The sequence below is a fragment of the Mytilus trossulus genome, chromosome 14 (genome assembly GCF_036588685.1).
Source record: "Mytilus trossulus isolate FHL-02 chromosome 14, PNRI_Mtr1.1.1.hap1, whole genome shotgun sequence".
NCBI classification, from domain to species: domain Eukaryota; kingdom Metazoa; phylum Mollusca; class Bivalvia; order Mytilida; family Mytilidae; genus Mytilus; species Mytilus trossulus.
Window position 1 is genome coordinate 39,063,204 of NC_086386.1, and position 21,404 is coordinate 39,084,607.

The following is a 21,404-nucleotide window of genomic DNA, read 5'->3' on the forward strand; positions in this document are numbered from 1 at the left end:
TCGTGCGGTATAAAATTCTAATCGGGACAATATTCCCCAATATTCATGCAATAATCCTATATTATTGCATAGCAATATAATATTTCCCACAGAAAGTAACTAAAAGTTTGCGTGCAATAAATTTCAATATTGCACTAGGGCAATACATCTTCAAAATCATGATGTCATCAACGACAAAATCTTAGTTTAAAGTAATTTTTACCTTCAAATATTATATTACTATACAATAAAAGTGTTATTGTATGAATATTGGGGTTTATTCCATATTGATAAAATATTAGTAGGTTTTGCTATATGAATGGGATTTTGAATAAATAAGCATATTCACCTGCGGAAAAAGGATATTCACCGCGCAAAACGTCGCGTGCTTTTACGTGTATAATTTTGGAAAAAAACGTTGATGTACAATTGGTTTTGGTAAATATATTTCTATTACATTAATTACTCTGGGAATATGGAATAAAACATTTACTGTCTTTTATTTCGGTAAATATGTGGTTTTATTGACTTTTGAAAAACTGATATTTACTTCGGCCGTTGGCCTCAGTGAATATCAGTTTTTCAAAAGTCAATAAAACCACACATTTACCTCACCAAAAGACAGTAATTGTATAATATTGTCCCTCGCATAACGTATATTCGCAAGCTCGTGTAATATAAAATTCTACGCGGGACAATATTCCCCAATATTCATGCAATAACCTAATACTACAACACCTTGACTACAGGTATTATTATATTGCAACGAATAAAACAAAAACAATATATCACAAAAATATTGAAACTAAAGTAACTTTATGATAGGTGCCATACTATACAATTAACTATGTGCTGTCGTATTTATAAGAATCTATTTGAAACAAAATGTCGATACCTCCTGTGTGGTGTTCGTCAACACTAGATATGTTAATTACCAACAAAGGTAATAAGCAATCGTATTGTAAATTAATAGCGTTAAAATAATTCTTTAGATTAAATATGCCTTTTTCATTTAAAAAACATCAATAGTTTAAATACGCTTTGTTGATTTAAAAAAAACATCAATAGTTTAAATACGCTTTGTTGATTTAAAAAAAACATCAATAGTTTAAATACGCTTTGTTGATTTAAAAAAAAACATCAATAGTTTAAATACGCTTTTTAGTTTAAGAAACATCAACAGTTTTTTACGCTTTTTTATTAAAAAACATCAAAAGTTAAAATACGCTTTTTATTTTATTTAAGAAACACCAATAGTTAAAATACGCTTTTTTATTTAAGAAACATCAATAATTTATATACGCTTTTTAATATAAGAAACATCAATAGTTTAAACACGCTTTTTTTTTAATTAAAAACATCAATAGTTTAAATTGCCTTTTTTATATATATATTTAAGAAACATCAACGTTCACATTTGATAACTAAGGCACGTATTTAATCAAGTAAGTGCATTCTTCTATGGTTGATAAGGTATGACAATGTTTTGATGTAAACGATCTTGAAAAATAGATGACACAGGCTAGGAACTGGTGGCAAAACATTCATTCGAATATAATAAAACTACATATATTTACTGCTGGTGGCGTTGCATTTTGTACTTTTTGATGGTCTTTTTCCAATTTTTGTTTTCTATATCAGTCTTTTTCTAAAAACAAATGATGTAAATGATAACATCAGTGATTAAGATTTAATGGAATATTTAAATGATAAGTAATACAAATTAAAATTCGTCAGTTGAGTATGAAATGATAGCTGTTAAAGTGATAATCAATGCAAGCAGATTTCGTGTTAACTATAACTACTAAATGCGAAACCACCTTTCAGTTATCCTCGTTGAGAGCAAATAATTCGACTCTTGAAATACAATAATACATGATAAAATGTGAAAGTAGGTACATCGTGTGTTGATTTTACACATGCACCAATCTCAGAAGACAGTCAGAACAAGGCATAAAAATTAATGTGAAAGGCAATATGTATACTGGGCTATGCTCTACTCACGCAGTCAGTCTGCAATCATTGGTGAGAGATGGGTTTCCTATATTTATTTTTTTAAAGACTATCAGAAACAAAAGAGATGCTAAGAAAACCTAAGGGAGATGTCAACTCGTAAGTCTATTACAAACCGACTACCCATGAGAGAAAAAGGAAAACTATATTAAAAAAACAATGATTAAATGGACGTTTTTTCGTGGTTTGTTTTAGTCACGCTTTTGTGTGTTAAGCCCTCAACGCGTGCACTTTTGTTAAGTTTAAAATTTGCATCGTACCTGATACAATTTCAACCAGGAAGCCATTATAAGCCATGTTATGGCTGCTGTACCAAGTCACTGTGCTTAAACGGCCGTGGGTAACTTAAGTTACCCACAGCCCAAGATGGAGCCGCCTGGCTTCGGTTAGGAAGTTTGCTCCTATATAATTAAAATACCATGAATACAAAAGAAATGTTCAGTAATTAAAAAGTTTTATAAATCTTTTAGGGAAACTCTGCAATGTAAAACGTGGTTTGTTACTACAAAATAAACGATTACAGCACGATTTTTCAAAACACTTATGATGTCCGTAACTTCAAAACAACTTGTCCGTAACTTTTTTCCTTATACCAATAGGGATGTCCGTAACTTAAGCATGATGTCAGTAACTTTCAAAGAAACTTTATTCGTGGATGTAATTATTTAAAAAAATAAATGATAAATAACAAAAATACCGAACTCCATGAAATATTCAAACGGAAAGTCCTTTATGGAATGGCAAAGACAAAAGCTCAATTTAACATGGGAACAGTATATCTAACAATATGTATGTTCCTGATTTAACACACAAAACGAATGGAATACAACGGTCATATTCCTGCCTTGGTACAGGCGGCATTAAAGATCATTAAAAAGAAAAGTTACAAAAATACTGAACTCTGAAGAAAATTCAAAAAGGAAATGTCCTTATCAAATGAGAAAATCCAAAGCTCAACCGAACAACTGCCATTTTCCTGACTTGGTACAGGCATTTTGTTATGTAGAAAATTATGTGTACGGTAAAATTAATGTATCTTACATTCTACTGGCTTTATAGATTGCAAGCTGCTTAAGTTTCAGATGATAAATCATGACATGCAGGTTATAAATCTCACCATATCCAACTGTAGAAATTACATTAATAGTGAACATAGGAAAATCTTCTTAGGGGAACAAGTTCGGAGGTCAATCCTTAGCAGAAATAAATAGATGAATCAGTCCAAACCTCTAAAGAAGATATGTATGATATGATACCCGATCTTATTGAATCCCTGAGGTCAATGAAACTTTTAGAAGATTTTAAATCTACCTTTATTGCTATAATAAACTGTTTAACAAGGTGTGTTGGTGGTTTGTCCACAGGATTGTGCATGCGTCTAGTGTGGTTAGAACCATAGGTTCTCTATCACCGCTGGCTAGCCTGCTTTTGCAGGTGAAAAGAAAGCCGAGTGAGTAAATCTTTTTGCCAGTACATAGCCTCTGAATTATTCAAGACTTCTACAATGCCTCCTCGCGACAGCACACGGTAACTAGGATCTAGCATCCTAGGCATTATTGTAGAGGATCTCGGAGCAGCTTGCGGCACGAGTCCGTGAAGTTCGGCACGGGTTACATTAAAGTCTGTAGGTCTATAATCGACACTATGGCTGCCTTAAACGCAAGACCGTATAAAAATATATACAAATTTATTCACACAAGTTTACAGTTCGAAAGCTAGGGGAAGACTGCCGCAGCAACAGTTTACAAAACATAAATTAATTCGAAGATAAGGGTATTAAATCATTTTAAAAGGTTCTCATAAAATATAGATATATATGTTATGTAATAATAATAGGATTATTGTCCTCCGGCTGAACTTAGTAAAATAGCGATAATTGCTTTTGTAGTTCAAGTGCTAGATACATGTATTATCTCGCGCACGTTTGAAATCCATCGGATTAAGTTGTAAAATAGTAAATCTATAATCTCTTTGGGTATTTGAAATAAGAAACATTATATTTAAGAATAAAGAAACATTTAAAACAAGAAATATTCAACTTTAAACTAAAACGAGAAATATTCAATTTTAAACAAAAGTTCATATAAATCAATAAAACCAGAGTTCATATATAGATATTCAAAACGAGAGTTCATATAAGTATTCAATTCAAAACGAGAGTTCATATAAATATTCAATTCAAAACGAGAGTTCCTGAAAAGCACTTTGCAGATCATAGGAAAAGTTCCTGAAGTCACTTTTCTTCCGGTTATAGATACACCAAAGCATGATGTACTTACCATCATTGGAGATTTTAATGCAAAAGTAGGTTCAACTAACATAGGTTCAGAAGAAGTGATGGGAAAACATGGGCTTGGAGAAATTAACAACAATGGTGAAAGATTATTAGAGATGTGTACTATGAACAATCTGGTAATTGGGGGAACAATCTTTGAACATAAAAACATACATAAAGCCACATGGGTGTCTCCAAATGGGAAAGTGAAAAACCAGATCGGTCACATACTGATTAATAAGAAATGGAGGTCATCATTATTAGATGTAAAAGTGAAGAGAGGTGCAGATGTATACAGCGACCATCACCTAGTAATTGGAAAGATCAGACTAAAATTTAGAAAAAATAAATGCAAAACACCAAGCAAGATCATAGACTTTGGAAAACTTAAACCTGAAATACAACAAAACTTCAATATAGAACTGAAGAACAGATTCGAGGTCTTACAACTTGAAGAAAATGAGATTGACATAAACTCTAAATGGCAACATATGAGTGAAATTTATTTAAAAACAAGTGAGGACATCTTGGGTTACAAAAATAAAGAAAGAAAGGAATGGATATCTGAAAAAACCTGGGCTCTAATTATAGAAAGAAAACTGTTAAAATCAAAAACCAACCAAGCAACAAGAGAACAACAAGAGAGAACGAAAGATCTATATAATAGTAAGGAAAAGGAAGTGAAAAAGAATGCTAAGGCAGACAAAAAGGCATACATAGATAAGATTGCAGAAGAGGCTGAAAATGCATCTAAGTTGGAGATATAAAAAAGCTATAGAACATTACAAAACAGCTTAGTAGCAGAGTAAATACCAACAATACTAACATCAAAGACAAAGATGGTCAGACAATATGCAAATTTGAAAAACAACTGGAAAGATGGAAAGAGCATTTTGAAGAGGTGTTGAATAGGCCTGAACCAGAAATATCAGTTGACAGGACAGAGGAAGCTCCACCACCAATAGAAATAGAAATGGGACCCATAACAGATGATGAGATCAAAGCAGCCATTAAAAAACTTAAAAACAACAAAGCTCCTGGGGTAGATGGCATACCAGCAGAAGTACTAAAATCAGACATAAATCTCAACGTGAACATCCTACGTGATTTGCTGAATGAAATATGGGAAAAAGAAATACTACCTACCCAGTGGAAAGATGGTATCATCATAAAACTACCAAAGAAAGGTAATCTTACAGATTGTAACAACTGGCGTGGAATTACTTTACTATCAGTGCCTGGTAAGATACTTTGTAGAATAATTTTAGAACGAATCAAAGACAAAATCGATTCCATTCTACGGGATAACAAAGTGGATTTAGAACAAACCGTGCATGTATAGATTACATCCTCATACTGAGAAATATTATAGAACAAGCACTAGAATGGAGGTCACCCATATATATAAATTATGTGGATTTTGAAAAAGCCTTTGATAGTGTCCATAGGGAGTCGCTTTGAGTATGTATGGAATTCCACAGAAAATAACGGAAATGTATGATGGTTTTAGATGTGCAGTCAGACATGATGGAAAACTATCAGATTGGTTTTTAATAACATCTGGAGTAAGACAGGGATGATTAATATCTCCTTTCCTCTTTATATTGGTGGTTGACTGGGTAATGAAGAAGTCAACAACTGAAAATCATGGTATACAGTGGGGACTAACAACATTTTTAGAGGACATGGACTTTGCTGATGATATTAGCCTCTTTTCTCATACACATGAACACATGCAGAAAGAGACAGATGAAGTAACATCAGATGCAGCAAAAGTAGGACTGAAGATAAATGCAAAGAAAACTAAGGTAATGAAGATAGGTACAAAGAACAATAAAGCTATAACAGTGAATGGAAAAGAACTGGAACAAGTAAACTCATTCAATTATCTTGGTAGTAGAGTAAATGCAGAAGGAAATATTGAAGAAGAAGTTAACATCCGTATTGGCAAAGCAGCTTCTGCATTCAAAAACCTGAAGAACATATGGAAAAACAACAAAATATCCAGTAAGACAAAGATCAGATTGTATGTGAGCAATGTTAGATCAGTTCTGTTGTACGGTTCAGAAACATGGAGAACAACCAAAAAAGTAGAAAGTCGAATTAGAGGATTCGAAGGACGCTGTTTGAGACGAATAATTAACATCAGATGGCCAAGTATAATTTCAAACAGTGAACTATTAGAAAGAACAGGTGTTAAGAACATAGGAAATGATATCACGAGAAGGCGGTGGAAATAAATTGGACATATACTGCGAATGGATAACAACCGGCATGTGAAAAAGGTATTGACATGGACACCACAAGGGACAAGAAAGCCTGGAAGACCTAAAGGCACATGGAGAAGAGATATAGCAGCAGAGATAAAAAGACATGGTTACACCTGGAATCAAATAGAAAGAATCGCGAAAGATAGAACGAGTTGGAGGTCCCTTGTTGATGCCTTATGTGTTCAAGAACATGAAGAGGATTAAGTAAGTAAGTAAGTAAGTGTTTAACAATATAGCCTTCCATCTACTCCTAGATATTGGCATTTATTTCTCACGATCAACAACACATCACACTAGATACAATGAAGAGACCATTCAGTCTTTTTTGGCGAACAATTAAGAAATTATTTAAAGGAAAGAATATAATTTTTTTCCGGGGCTACACAGGCCAAGTACTCATCAGTGAACAATCTATAAAGATAGAAGAATGTTAGATAAATTGTGCCGTATTGTCAGATCCCGTTTTATCCCGGGAATATTTTTAAAAAATTTAGCGGAAAATCCGTGACACTCTGGTTTGCTTTTTTCTATTTTTTAGTTTGAAGCATATCGTTGTTGTATAATTCTATGTAATAATTAAGGGGTTTCATAGTGTTTATTGTCCTTTAAGAGTTGAAATTGTTAATCTTACAATTTTGAAAAAAAGTTACCCACATCCAAAAATAAAGTTACGGACAGTCTGATTATTTTTGACTTATAAGTTACGGACATCTTATGTATTTTTTGAAACTTGGCCTTGCGCTAAAGTGAAGTCAAAATTAACAAATTTGTAGTGATGGTAAGTGATTTCTTTTTTAAAAATCCTATCAATTCATACATAAATCATGAAAAACGTTGCAAAAAGTAGATTTCGTTTCAACTATCATCTCAATGAGTTTAGAGTCCGCCATCTTGGGCTGTGGGTAACTTAAATTACCCACGGCCGTTTAAGCACAGTGCCAAGTGATCTATTTAAATATATGTTTAGAACATAAGGAGAGTGATAGGTTACAACTGCTTTTTCGGAAATAAATAAATCTAATATAACGATCTATTATCGTCAACCAGTATAATATATCTACCTTTAGAGCAGTAATACACAAAATTGCTGTTTTGTGTTACGACCCACTTATTGATACTACTAGATATTCTCAATTTTCGACATCAAAGCCCCCAGTTTACGTAAACCATGAATTATTTCTTAAGTAAATAGTACGAAATAAAGTATAATGATGCTAATAAATTGTATTTCACGAAATTTAGTTTATACTGTGTTAACAGTTTTGTAAATGTGTTTGTTCAAATTGACATAAAGTTATATTTAGGTAATAAAGAAGATATCCTGCTGTTTTCTTTATCTTGTCTTTCCTTTTCTTAACAATCGAGTGGAAAAAGTTCACAAAAGCGTCTTCATGCATATGAATACAAATCTAAATTAAACAGACGTTGTGCTAACGAATGTTCTTTTTTATGCGTGTCCTCTTGAAAAGGCAATCTATCAGCTTTAATAATTATTGGATGCTTAATTCAAAACAACTTTATTGCCTTACTGATATTGAACTTCCCATTATAAGTAAATGCTCTTGCTGCTTTTCATCAAGTGTAATTTTCTAAACTGATTGCTTTCATTCTCCAGGCTAGATAGGCATATTCTTCATCCATATCTGCAAAAGAAATGGGAATGCACAAATATATTTTGATAAAAGGTAGGTCAGAATATCATCATCAATACAAATATCTTATTTGCAATGCTTGACTGGTGTGTTTTGTGAAAACATAAGAAGATAAATTTGTTTGCAAAGATATATCTGAGAAATTCTGCACACATATTGGGCACATTTTACAACGAAACTACATTATCCCAGGTTCAATATCTGCATTATGTACCCCTTCATACTCAAACCAACAAATGTCTTAAATAAATCTAGGTGAGGCCTTGTTTAGAATAACCATGCTTCGCAAGCACTTGTGATGAAATGTCTAACACACTTTTGAAAAGTTCAATATATCATGCTGTATAACTTTCTTCATTGATGAGTTTAGAATATACATTTGTTTTAAAACAGAAATATTTGAAAGGAATAAAGGCAACAGTAGTAAACCGCTGTTTGATAGTCATAATGATAGTCATAAATCGATTGAGAGAAAACAAATATGTGTTTCAAACTAAAACTGAGGTGAACACATCAATTATAAGAGAAAAACATCGGAACAACATAAAAACTGAGATGCAATAAAAACACCGAGAGTGATCTTTCATGAATTTGACATTTATATTAATACACAAACATGTCTATAAACGGGATAAATTACTAAATGGACGAATATGTATAAACCCCGACGAAATTTGAACTTAACTAAAAGAATAACAAAAATCATTGAAGTGGAAACAAGTAAAAATAAATTATTACATTGGTTGCAATGAATAACATAACCAAGTTAAATAAAAACCGATAATGTCACGTGTGATATAAACTGGTAATATATGAAAGACTCAAATCTATGGTTGGTTCCAAATCTATGGCAGCAAGTTCCTAATCTGTGTAACAAACGTCAAACAAAATAAATTTATGGCAGATTATTGTGTTATCCAAATCTATGGTAGATCTTTTAATTGCGTCACAATTGAATAACGCCATGTTCCATCGTCGACACTGCACATGATGGCGGAACCTATAGATTTGAACAACATTCAAGATGAAGGTATTCCCCTCGACTACAATTTGAGAATGGTTTAAACGATGATGTGACCTTTTTTCGGAAGAGGGACAAACTGTATGGTACCGATCAAAGCCCGCGATGAACAAGGGAAGTTGCATCGCGTTTTTTAATACCGGATATTTAAAAAAAAAGAGTTTATACTATAGTGAATAGTTTAATTACTGTTTTAGTGTCTACGGCTGGCAAACTTTTTAAAATGGAATATAAAATAGCCGGATACCAATTTGATTTCAATCGTCCTGAAATATAAAAACAAGATGTATTAACGATGAAATAAATACTGTTTGAAAATTATTAATTTTTATTTACCATTTCTGTTTTATCTTCATCTTTGTTGAGAGACGTACTAGTTAGTTTAATAAATGGGTTAACATGCTTGTTGTGCGGTGTGAGCCAATGCTTCGTGTTGGAGGTCGTATATTGACCTATTATGATTTACTTTTATACATTGTTATTTGGATAGAGAGTTGTCTCATTGGCACTAATACCACATCTTCTTATATCTCTATAATATGCACAGATGAGAACATGTTAATTTTTACGGAGCACATCATTTCTATCTTAAAGTCGGTATGGAGGTATTTGAATTCATTATTTAAGATTTTGTTTTCCGGATTGCCATCACGATTTTGTTGACCATTGTGGAATGTTTATTTCACAAATTTTTATAGACATGCTGTTGTCGTACATGTTGACTTGTTGAAAACAAATCGTTGATCGTATAGATACTGTATTGTTTTCGACTTGCACAAAAACTTGCCATATATTAGGATTGCATGACGTCATATTTGCCATAGATTAGGAATTTGCCATAGATTTGAAATCCATCATAGATTTGATTCCTACATATATTATTTCACTCTCTGACGTCAAACAACAATAGATGTTGTCAAGACGTCGAAAACGTCGGATCAAAACAAATTGTTTCTTACATTTTCTACCCTGATTTAAATGGCATCAATAGAACAACTAGTCAAAGAAGTAGAATATCGAAAAAATATACAATTCGTGACCGAGCAACACTGATAAATAACTCATTCGTGACATTAATGTGTTGTTCTATAAATATCTCATTTGCGAAATGTCATCTCATCTACACACACACACACACACTCACATGACATAATCATATGGTCGTGCCCTTATTCAAAAGCACAGACAAATAATCTATACACAAACATGATCTTAGTAATTAATAAAAAGATAAAATAGCGTTGTTTTGTACATGATACACGTATGACATTTTGTATTATTGTTTTATGATCTTACCTTACTATAAAATCAACTTTCGTTTTTAATGTGTTGTTTTTCCATTCACGTCTCGTTATATTTTTTCATTTAAATCCTACTATAAAGAATTTGTAATCAATATTTATTGCAAAACAATATTCAACGGTTTTACCTGCCAAATATGTGTGTGCAGGCAATATGAATTTCATTCAAGCTTTAAGCCTGTCATACATTTTGAAAAGACATATCCAACGGGGATATTGTTTTGTTATACAACTCGGATATCAATTTACATTTGGCACTGTAATTAGTTTCAACAAAGCAAATATTTGATTGGTTAAACACATTTGTCATCTGTGTTTCTAACAGAATAATTACTTCTGCAAACAATTAATTTGTTTTCTAATTGCCGGAGATATAAATGCTTCTGCATGAAATATACAGAAAATAAAACAAACACTTGTAGCGATTTGATCTCAATTTGAAAATGTAAACATGTTTGCTTGTCATATTTTGGAATTTTTGTAAGATGTTCGAAATCCTCTGGTTTTATCCATGTGAATGCCTTAAAACATTGCCCATAAACCCCCATGTTCCTTTTTATAAATCGATTACATGTATAATTAAAAGCCATTTGTAAAAGTGTCATAAAATCTTATTTATTTTTTAATGTTTTTTTGAAAAATCAAGAGAGAACATTTTCCCGCCAAAATTCCATTGGCAAATATTTCGAAAACAAATACATTGACCTCTACATTTGTTTTGCTTATTTTGATTCCGCAATTAATCCCCTAGCAATACATTGTATATACTAATGATATGGACTTTTTTTAAACTGAGCAGCAAACTTCCTTAAGTTAGTTGTCACTGAGAACATTGTAAGAATAACCAAAAAATAAAAATAATGAAAAATATGAAAATAATGTTGTTCTCATGAACATTCTTGTAGAAAGGAGATCATTTCAATACAAGAAAGAACAATCAGAACAACACTCTCAAAACCACTACATAGGAAAATGGGTAGTCTTATTTAATTAATGGACTGAAATGGGGAAAAAAATCTTTAACAAAATGTTTAAAAGATTTAGGAGTTTTGTTAATAAGTATTGCATCTTGATAATGAAAGCATATATTTTTTTTCTTATTTTGATATTCCTTTTCTTCACTACATTTGAGCTAGTGAAAAGCTTAAATGAAAATACACTAAATATAAGATGCTGTATCAGTCTAGTTTATATTGTAAGAATTTGGAATATTTAGTTCATGAGACTATGTAATTATACCGACTTGTCCCTTCGAAAATCAGATTCTCAAAATGTGAAATCCAATTAAAATGGCTAAATACTAAAAATAAAGATTATAAAGATTATATCTGTTATATTTTTGTATTCACCAAATCATGTGAAAAATTAGTGACACAAAGACAAAAAAAGGATACTCTGCTTTAAAACTCTATACCTACATTTAAGCATCAGCTCACATTTCATAGGTTCATGGGATCAACCACAGATTTGGCATATTGGTAGGGTTCGAGTTGCTCAGTATTTTGTGGTATGTTTTATATGCTGTTTTTGTATCTTTTTCTGCCCTGGCCTTGTCGATTCAATTTAGACGTATGAGTTGGAATGTGTCATTTGGTATCAATTATGCTGCATACTAAAATGGGAATAAAATAAGACTCATAACGATGTACCGGACTTGATACTCGAAAATATTAGACAACGGCGTTACGAACCAATGAAGCAACGTCCCAGGTTCACGTCCATTTGCTTCTATTTGTCAATGAAATGCACGAGACTTCATTTATACAACTGACAACGAACCAAACGTTTTGGACGCATGAAAAAAATCCTCATTATTTCAATAGGTCCTTTCTCTTTTCTATGGAAAGACCTTTTGATTGTGTTCTCTTTATAAGGTTATTCAACTTTTCAATGGAAAGGCCTTTTGTATGTCTTATCTTGTTATTTTCCTCTTCCGCCACTTTTATTTTTTTCGTATAAATGTTGTTTCCCAGTGTTGATTAGATGTTTGGTATATGATATCGAACAGTGTATGTGCCAATGAAATTGACCCTGCTTAACCGAATACTTTCTTTATAGAAGTTATCTTCCCAACCACTGTTTTCCTTGTGATGCATCTGCTCCGTTTTCAAATTTCGAAGAAAACGACACGTTTACTTTGCCGAATTGCTCGGTATATTCTCAGGATGTTATGACTAATTTTTACCGATTCGGAAGCGATACACAAACTTCATTTGAGAGCTATTTCTCCGTCTGTATTTAACATTAGAATTATATAAATTTATAGCATGAATGTTTAGTGATGTAGATCTCAGGTAAATTGATTTGAGCTCTTTGATTCAATGAAATGAAATTAAGGTCAAGGTCATAGGTCAAGGTAATATTCTAAATTTTAACTTTTCCTTGTGATTTGATCTCCTCTGTCACTTTTGAAGATATATATAAAACAAGTCGTGCAAAATTATTTCCTATTTGTGTTTAAGATTTGATGCATTTGGTCGGAAATATTTCAACGACTTCTTATAGGAGTAATTGTTCCTGAAATGATTCAATGTCAGGTTAATTGAATATTACTCAAACTTGGTACATGATAAAGTCATCATGTTGGTTGACTTGTGATCTAAAAAAAAATACCGAACAGAAGTGACCTTTAGAAAACCTGAAGTAGCCATTAGTGCACTTATTTCATTGAAAAGTACCAAGCAACTTCATCATTTTTTTTGAATGCACATTTCTAAATCTATCAATTGCCGAATATGCAAGGTCTGTATATTTTTTTTATTATTGTGAATTAAGCTATCTAATGAGACTGGAAGCGACATATCTTAACTGGAAGTTGACAGATATCTCCTTTATTTCAGGCAAGAATATACAAAAAACATATATGTATTGAATCATTATGTAGAAATTTATACTAGGACAATAACAAGTACTTTGAATTAATCCTAAAAAGCTTCTCCTCAATAATTCAGACAATTAATGTGGAAACCCTCTAATCTAAATATTCTTTTTTTCTCTTCCACCAAATATTTGTCTTGCTCTGTCTTTTTGATTCAATTGATGTCGCTAAGATTTTTTTGTATATATTTTCATACAGTCTTTACTTTTTAAAAACTCACCCTGTGCAACCGAACACTTTTCTGTGCGAGAGTTATCTCTCCAAACACTGTGTTTTATGTAATGTATTTCGCAAACATGAAAGTAAGCGACACATCTATTTTTAAAAAATGCTCATTATAACCTCAGAATGTTACGTTTTATTTTGACTGAAGCTATCAGGAGACTCCATATGCGAGTTATTCCCACTATGCATTTGATATGTAAAGATAAATAGATGATAGAGACCTAGGGTCTTTAAATTTGAGATCATCGGTCCGAATAAAAAGGAAAATTTTGTCAAAGTCAAAGGTCAAGGTCTTAAGATTTTAATTGAAAGGGTGCATTACCATAGATTAGGAGTTTCAGACCCTCTTATATTTAGAAACTTGCGTAAAGTGATATAACTCACTGAACATACAAATAAAAGACCTAGGGTCTTTTGATTTGAGGTCCTTGGTTGGTGCCCTTCAATTGTAGGTCCAGGTCATAAGTGAATTCGACGTTCTAGATTTTGACCGTTTTTAAAATTCACAAATTTTATACATCATAAAGCCAGAAATTTTATGGCCTTCTTGAAATCAAACTAGAAATGACATTGAGACAATCGAAAGCGGCTATTTTATGTACTTTTTTGTGTAAATGTAAATAGAACAATATATTTTTGAAAGCAGTATCAAAGTATACCGATAATGATATTTTGTAGACCGGAGGTAAAAAGAATACCTCCCTTAAAGGAAATAAAACTGCATAGAAACCATATATTATTGGAATCAGCAATCAATGAGCCATCATTTGACAATGGAACTGACGGGCCCGCTTGATACATGATATATAATAAGTTATTATGACCTTCTGGCGTTATTGCAATGTATTGTAAATCCATTGTAAAAAACAAAGTAGATCATGAATAAATCAGTTCATGTCGTTTATAGTCCAGTCGATTTGTGCAGATTTTTGACAAAATTGCTCAGATTGTGGTAAAAGCATGAAATTTGGCATAGTGGTAGTATATGTCATGGACAACATTTTAAGCTATGGACCCACTCTAGAAGTTGAAATTTGCGGAAGAGGCGGCCATTTTAAAATGGCGGCCGTTTGATCTCTATAGATTAATAAAAAAAAAAATCATGAAAATAATATAAGAGAAGATATTGACATGAAACCTGGGTCATAGAATAACAGTGCTGATTCCAATTGTCTTGTTGAACAAAGTTTTTAGAAATATTACCCATATTGAATGGCGGCCATCTTGAAAAATCTGTTTAAGTCAAAATAGGTAGTCATTATTTGATGAAATTTAAAAAAAAAACAATGTCGAAGATATACAAATGTATTTGTTTGAGCTATATAAACAGGACGAAAAGCGAGCCTATACCCCCTCCCGAGTTATTCTTCTGTATCGTCAAGGGTACAAGTTACTTTATATTTTCCGACAATGTACATTTTGTGTAATTATCCAAAAGTTCACACCCAACATTTGAAACTATAGTTATTGAAATCTGATCATTGTCTTTAATGTTCAAAAGTAATAGAAATAGTTAAAACGCGACCACGAAGAAGATCATAAAATGAACTATTACTCTAACAGCAATCTTTGTGCCACCGCTTGTTCAACATAGAATAACAGGAGAATTTTATTTTACAAGTATATTACAAGTATGGACACAGACGCAAATTGTCAGTGGGTTTTTAAAGGTCGTTACAAATGTATTGAAAGCTAGACTGGAAATGTGTATTAACAAATTGAGTTGATGTGTACATGTCTTCATTCAAATGCATTGACTGATAAAAAAAAGGGGGCTTAAACTTCCACCCCTCTCTATGAATTAGTTGTTTGAGTGTTTGAATATGGAGTTTGTTAATAAATAGCTGCACTGTAAGCGCATGATATGTCTTGATTTCTTTAAAGCTTGCTTAAAGGTTGAACTAATTTTTTTTGTACAATTATTAGTCTACTTGTTTTCTCATTTCATTTGTTTTATATTTGTCATTTTAAGGTCTTTTATAGCTGACTGTGCTGTATGAGCTTTTTTCATTGTTGAATGCTATTTGGGGACCTGTAGTTGTTAATCTTGTTTTAAATTTTGGAATGTAGCTGAAGTCAACAGACATAGACAATTCACCCAAGTTTTATAAAACGATGTGGAAGTGTTTATGTGAATAATTGAGATGGGAAATGAGGAAAGTGTCAAAGTGACAACAACCCAACCATAGAGTAGACAACAGCTGAAGGCCTCCAATGGGTTTTCAATGTAGCCAGAAACTCCTGCACTTATAGGTGTCCAAAAACTATAAAGTCCCTTCTTTTTTTTAGCATATATAAAAATTCATAACACAGAAATGTATAATCTGAATTTTTACAAGTATAAATAAACCAAGAAAGTATTTGCATACCTGTCATTTATAATAGTTGGCTGATTACAGGATAATTCGTTTTGTTGATATTGTTCATTTGAAACAACTTTCAAAAACCTTGATTGCAGACATAATGAATTTCATATCATACAAGTAATTAATGTTATAGGAACATCAACTGCTCAAATGTTCTCAATGGACGTTAACAATATCTAACAAAAATGAAATGTACATGTTTTGTAAAACCACACTCTGTCTATCATATTCTATCACATTGTCCTCCATATTTACATTGTCCATTGTCCTCCACATTTGTTCCTTTGGTATTTCAACCAAAGATGAAGAACTGGATCTTCCATCACTGTATTGGATACCTTAACTACATAAGTGTCCTTACAAACAACGGTATATTGCTGGGTCTTCCAAGTGCTCCACGAAACCCCTTTCTAAATTATTAACATCAATTTTATCAGCAATCAAAGACGGGCTTCAAAGTTATTGTGAAACTGCCTATTCTAGAGGTGGCGTGAATCAGATGTGGATACTTAAAAATTCCAAAGATCTTTTAGAGTACATACAATCTAACTCTCTTTCATCTTGTAACAGTATTAAAACATTTGACTTTTCTACTCTTTACACAAGTATTCCACATTCCAAACTAAAAGACAAATTAAAAGAGTTGGTATTACTTTGCTTCATAAAAAAGAATATGTCAGGACACAATCCAGAAATATCTGTGATGCATATACCATATGACTATATAATAACTTCATGCAGCAAGCGTTTAAGTTATAAGTCAAAGTGAAACCGATATTATCAAGATGCTTGATTTCTTGCATTGATTGACAACATATTTGTTACGTAGATACAAGTATCTTGTCTTAGGGAGGGATAAATCATACTTTGTAAAGAATCATTCTGATTCAAACAAAAAATTCTCTGAAACCGATATTATCAAGATGCTTGATTTCTTGCATTGATTGACAACATATTTGTTACGTTCGGAGGACGTGTTTTTCAACAGACTGTCGGCATCCCAATGGGAACAAACTGTGCCCCTCTACTTGCTGACTTGTTTCTTTATTATTATGAGGCTGACTTCATGCAGGAACTTCTTAGGAAGAAAGATAAGAAGTTAGCAATATCCTTTAACTCTACTTTCCGCTATATAGATGACGTTCTTTCACTAAACAATTCAAAATTTGGTGACTATGTGGATCGCATCTATCCCATCGAATTGGAGATAAAGGATACTACAGATACAGTTAAGTCGGCTTCATATCTTGACTTACATCTAGAAATTGACAATGAGGGTCGGTTGAAGACAAAACTTTACGACAAAAGAGATGATTTCAGCTTTCCAATTGTGAACTTTCCATTTCTAAGTAGCAACATTCCAGCAGCACCTGCATACGGGGTATATATCTCCCAATTGATACGATATTCCCTTGCTTGCATTTCCTATCATGATTTTCTTGATAGAGGGTTACTGCTCACAAGGAAGCTATTAAACCAAGAGTTCCAAATGGTGAAGTTGAAATCATTCCTTCGTAAATTTTACGGACGCCATCACGAGTTGGTTGACCGTTATGGAATAACCGTTTCACAAATGATATCGGATATGTTCCTTACGTCGTAACTACAATCCCCTTCCCTTTCATGAATTTGACCTACCGAATTAGACTATTTACCGGATTTTTAATCACATAAGCAACACGACGGGTGCCGCATGTGGAGCAGGATCTGCTTACCCTTCCGGAGCACCTGAGATCACCCCTAGTTTTTGGTGGGGTTCGTGTTGTTTATTCTTTAGTTTTCTATGTTGTGTCATGTGTACTATTGTTTTTCTGTTTGTCTTTTTCATTTTTAGCCATGGCGTTGTCGGTTTGATTTAGATTTACGAGTTTGACTGTCCCTTTGGTATCTTTCGTCCCTCTTTTACATAGAGTAGAACAACTTAATACTGCCTTTACACATTTGCATTTCCTTAGTAACCATGTTCACTTTGACTTATAACTTAAACGCTTGCTGCATGAAGTTATTATATAGTCATATGGTATATGCATCACAGATGACAAGGACTGTCATCTGAGGACTTCATATGTATTGGTTTGTTTGGTAGCCATTTTGAATGATGGCCATTTTGAAAACATGAATTTCCAATATAACATTATTCGCTAATCTTATTAATTCACTGTTTGCATTCACACTTTTTTTACTAATTTGTATTGGATATTTATAAGATATAAATGGTCAGATAAGGCATGCACATGTTTACAAAATGAAGATATCAGTATAAGAATTTCTGACTGTTACTTACACGTTTGCCTAAGTAACTTTTTAAAACAGAAATTACGTATATATAATATAATTTATGACTGTACGTTGTTGTTGGAAAAGATAAAAATTGAAGATTTTTAAAACTCTGGAGCTAAATATATAAGAAGAACATAATGGGCGTTAATTAAGACTCGAAGGAATGTGTGAAACTGCAAGAGAGGACATGTGAAGTTTTGTATGCAATGCCAAGCAGATACAAACAGAACAGACATATACATTTGAGCTGACAATCACACTTTTTGATGCAGGCATACGACGATGTTGGGTCTTGAATTTGTTTTCCTTTCGCTCAATTTGAACAGTTGAATGAGGGTAATGGAACTGCAGAAGCACTCCAAACGGCATAAATCCTGTCAAACACATTTTCAGACCTCAAAATATTTCATAAGTGAAAGGAAAAACATACTTCTGATGTTAAAGATAAATTGCCAGTTGAAATAACAAGAAGTTACTAGACACTGTAAAGTGATACTGAATCAACACAAAATATGACTGCAATGCAATTGTCTGTGGTGATGTATCTGAAGATCTCTATGATACATCGAAATTTAAAATTCGACAAAAATGGGACATGACCTGTACTACAAGACATATTTCCTTAGCTAAAGTAAGAGCTGGAGATGTCATATCACTAGTATCATGCTTGATGATTGATAAAACTTGACAAAATAGCAAATAAAAAACACAGAAAGAAAGCCAAGAATCTTTTTTCCTTGGAGTTGTGCTTTCCAAAATAATAAAATAGGATGACGCCACACGGTCTGGCAGAGGTATTGTACCAATCTTCAAGCTTGCAGATCACGCTAAATTGTACAATAAATGCCTGGAACAACTTGTAGTTATCATGAAAGGAAGAACTAATACAAGGCATCTAACAAAATAGGAATGTAGCTTAAAAAGGATATCTGCAGGCATACAAGCAAGATAAATTAGTTCTCTTGATATTCAACAAAGGTATTCTTGAAGCTCTGAAACCTCATAATTAAAGGGTACCGCCATAGCCATAGCAGTCAAAATATATATGCTTGATACTTAGAAAAGCTAAACAGGGACACTCAATAACAGCTGTTAACACGAATCAGTTCACCAGACATAAGTTTCCATAGTATGAATGATACAGGAAGGCCAAACGTCAGGACACAATCCAGAAATATCGATGAGTGGAAGACAACATTCACCATTTCTCACCTATAATAGTTCAATTGTGCAACTCGTCGTCGACAGGATACAACTGCAACTTATCAGTCCTCCGATAGAGAGTAAGATGTCTCAAAGATTGTGGAACGGATTCATTTTGAAAGCCTACAATGAATGTCCCTGCAAACCTTTCCCAAGTAGCAAGCCTAACTCTTCAAACTATTATAGTTACTTTGACTATGAAAAGGCCTTCCTCATCACGACTAAAAGATTTAATAAGAGACATGGCCTGTTTCAGAACTTCCCAACATATTCATTGAAAATCCAGAGAAAGACGCAACCTTTCATGTGTGCTTGCAGATCATCTATGGAAGCTAGTATTCAATTTTTCATCAATGTTGTATTAATCATTCCTTCCATGACAACTCATATTTACTAAGAACCTTTACTGTACCATTTTTCCAAATCATCAATTTCAAATATTAAAACAATATCTGTTCCAGACTGTGAGCCGTCACTGTTTTCTATTATTTTGGCAAGCCACATTTCAATGGATAACAGATTCTTTACTTTCTTTCTGTGTCTCGAATTCTGTCTAATTGCCTTGTCGTGAAGTTTTAACGAACATTTAGCATGAGATCGGCTCCTGAAACATTAATCTTCAGCACTGAGTCTGGCTAAAAGAACAATGGTTAGTTGTTCAAGTGACAGTCACATACTCTATTGTCGATTACAATTGTTGATGCTTCATGATGATAGTCAGATACCTCATCACAAAGAAAGAAAGAAATCTCTGCAATCATTGTTCTTGTTGATTCATCTCAACTGTGCTGGTTATTCTGGTATTTTCCATCTAATTTTGTTTTTCCTGACTAAATATATTAAGATTTGCTTTGACAGGATTAGTACCTTTTGCCTTGTGATTTTCCCATTACATGGCCTTTATCAACGTGGAAAAGTTGTATGCTTACAAAAAACGACTGATTACCAGCTCAAATGTCGATGTCTGCTCTTTTTTTATTTGCTTGGCATTGTAAATCATCACGTGTCCTCTCTTCCCGTTACGGAATTCTTTCCAGTCTATTTATTTATTAGATTTTTTCAGCTCCAGTGATTTTGATACCTACGTATTTTTCCTTTTCAACACACAGTGCTCATATTGTATATACGCATTTTTTTATGGTAAAAAGTACCTAAGCCCTACATGCTAAACTGCAATCAAAAGAATTTACGTATTTCTTAAAATACACTTATTTGTTAACATATGCATACCTTATTTGAGTACTTGGTGAATATATCTTATATGAAAACCAACAGTCATAAATAAATGATTGGCAAAACCAGTTGTAAATGCATATAAAACTTAGTATTAATTCCCAAAAAATTTTAGGATAGCGAATAATAATATATTGGAAATTTCCGTTTCCAAAAAGGCCACCATTCAAAATGACCACTAAATACTTAAATAGTCCTCAGTTTTATATTCTTTGTGATAAAAAATACGAAAGTTTATCAAAATTAGTTAAGTAACATATTTTTTTATATTTTTGCTAATAATTTATTTTAACTTTTTGGACAAGATTTCAAAATGGCCGCCCATAGCCGCCATTTTGATTTTCTGAATTGGGTCCGTAGCTATAAATGTTAGTAATGACCTCAGCTAACACTCTGCAAAGTTTCATGCTTTTACCACAATCTGAGCAATTGTTTCACATTTCGACTGGACTATTAAGGGTTTGACATAAAGTGCCCGGGTTATGTGACATGTCTTTCTATGGAACTTCTTCTCCCTCAGTTTTTCGTTACAAAGAAGTGTACATATTTAATCAATTTAACTTGTTCTGGTCAGGCTATTCTTGTAGCCATATGTTAACCATCTATCTAGGATCATTCATATTTTACAAGAAATTACTATGCAGTCAGACGAGAGATTTTTTGGCTTCTAGTTGAAGGCAACACTATTAATTAGAGACGAAGTATTGA

The 21,404-nt window shown here is 32.7% G+C and overlaps 1 protein-coding gene across 1 annotated transcript; it reads left to right on the forward strand.

Annotated features, from left to right (window-relative positions):
* Positions 1-864: 864 nt before the first annotated feature.
* On the forward strand, positions 865-5,034 carry LOC134697738 (uncharacterized). Its single transcript, XM_063560022.1, has 2 exons — positions 865-922; positions 4,247-5,034. The coding sequence occupies exons 1-2, from the start codon at positions 865-867 to the stop codon at positions 5,032-5,034; spliced, it is 846 nt and encodes a 281-aa protein (XP_063416092.1).
* Positions 5,035-21,404: the final 16,370 nt, after the last annotated feature.

Excerpts from the sequence above, each read along its gene's own strand:
- LOC134697738 (XM_063560022.1), top strand. The coding sequence starts at position 865 with ATGTCGATACCTCCTGTGTGGTGTTCGTCAACACTAGATATGTTAATT. Across the intron at positions 923-4,246 it reads TATGTTAATTACCAACAAAG|ATACACCAAAGCATGATGTA; the intron begins GTAATAAGCAAT and ends TTCCGGTTATAG.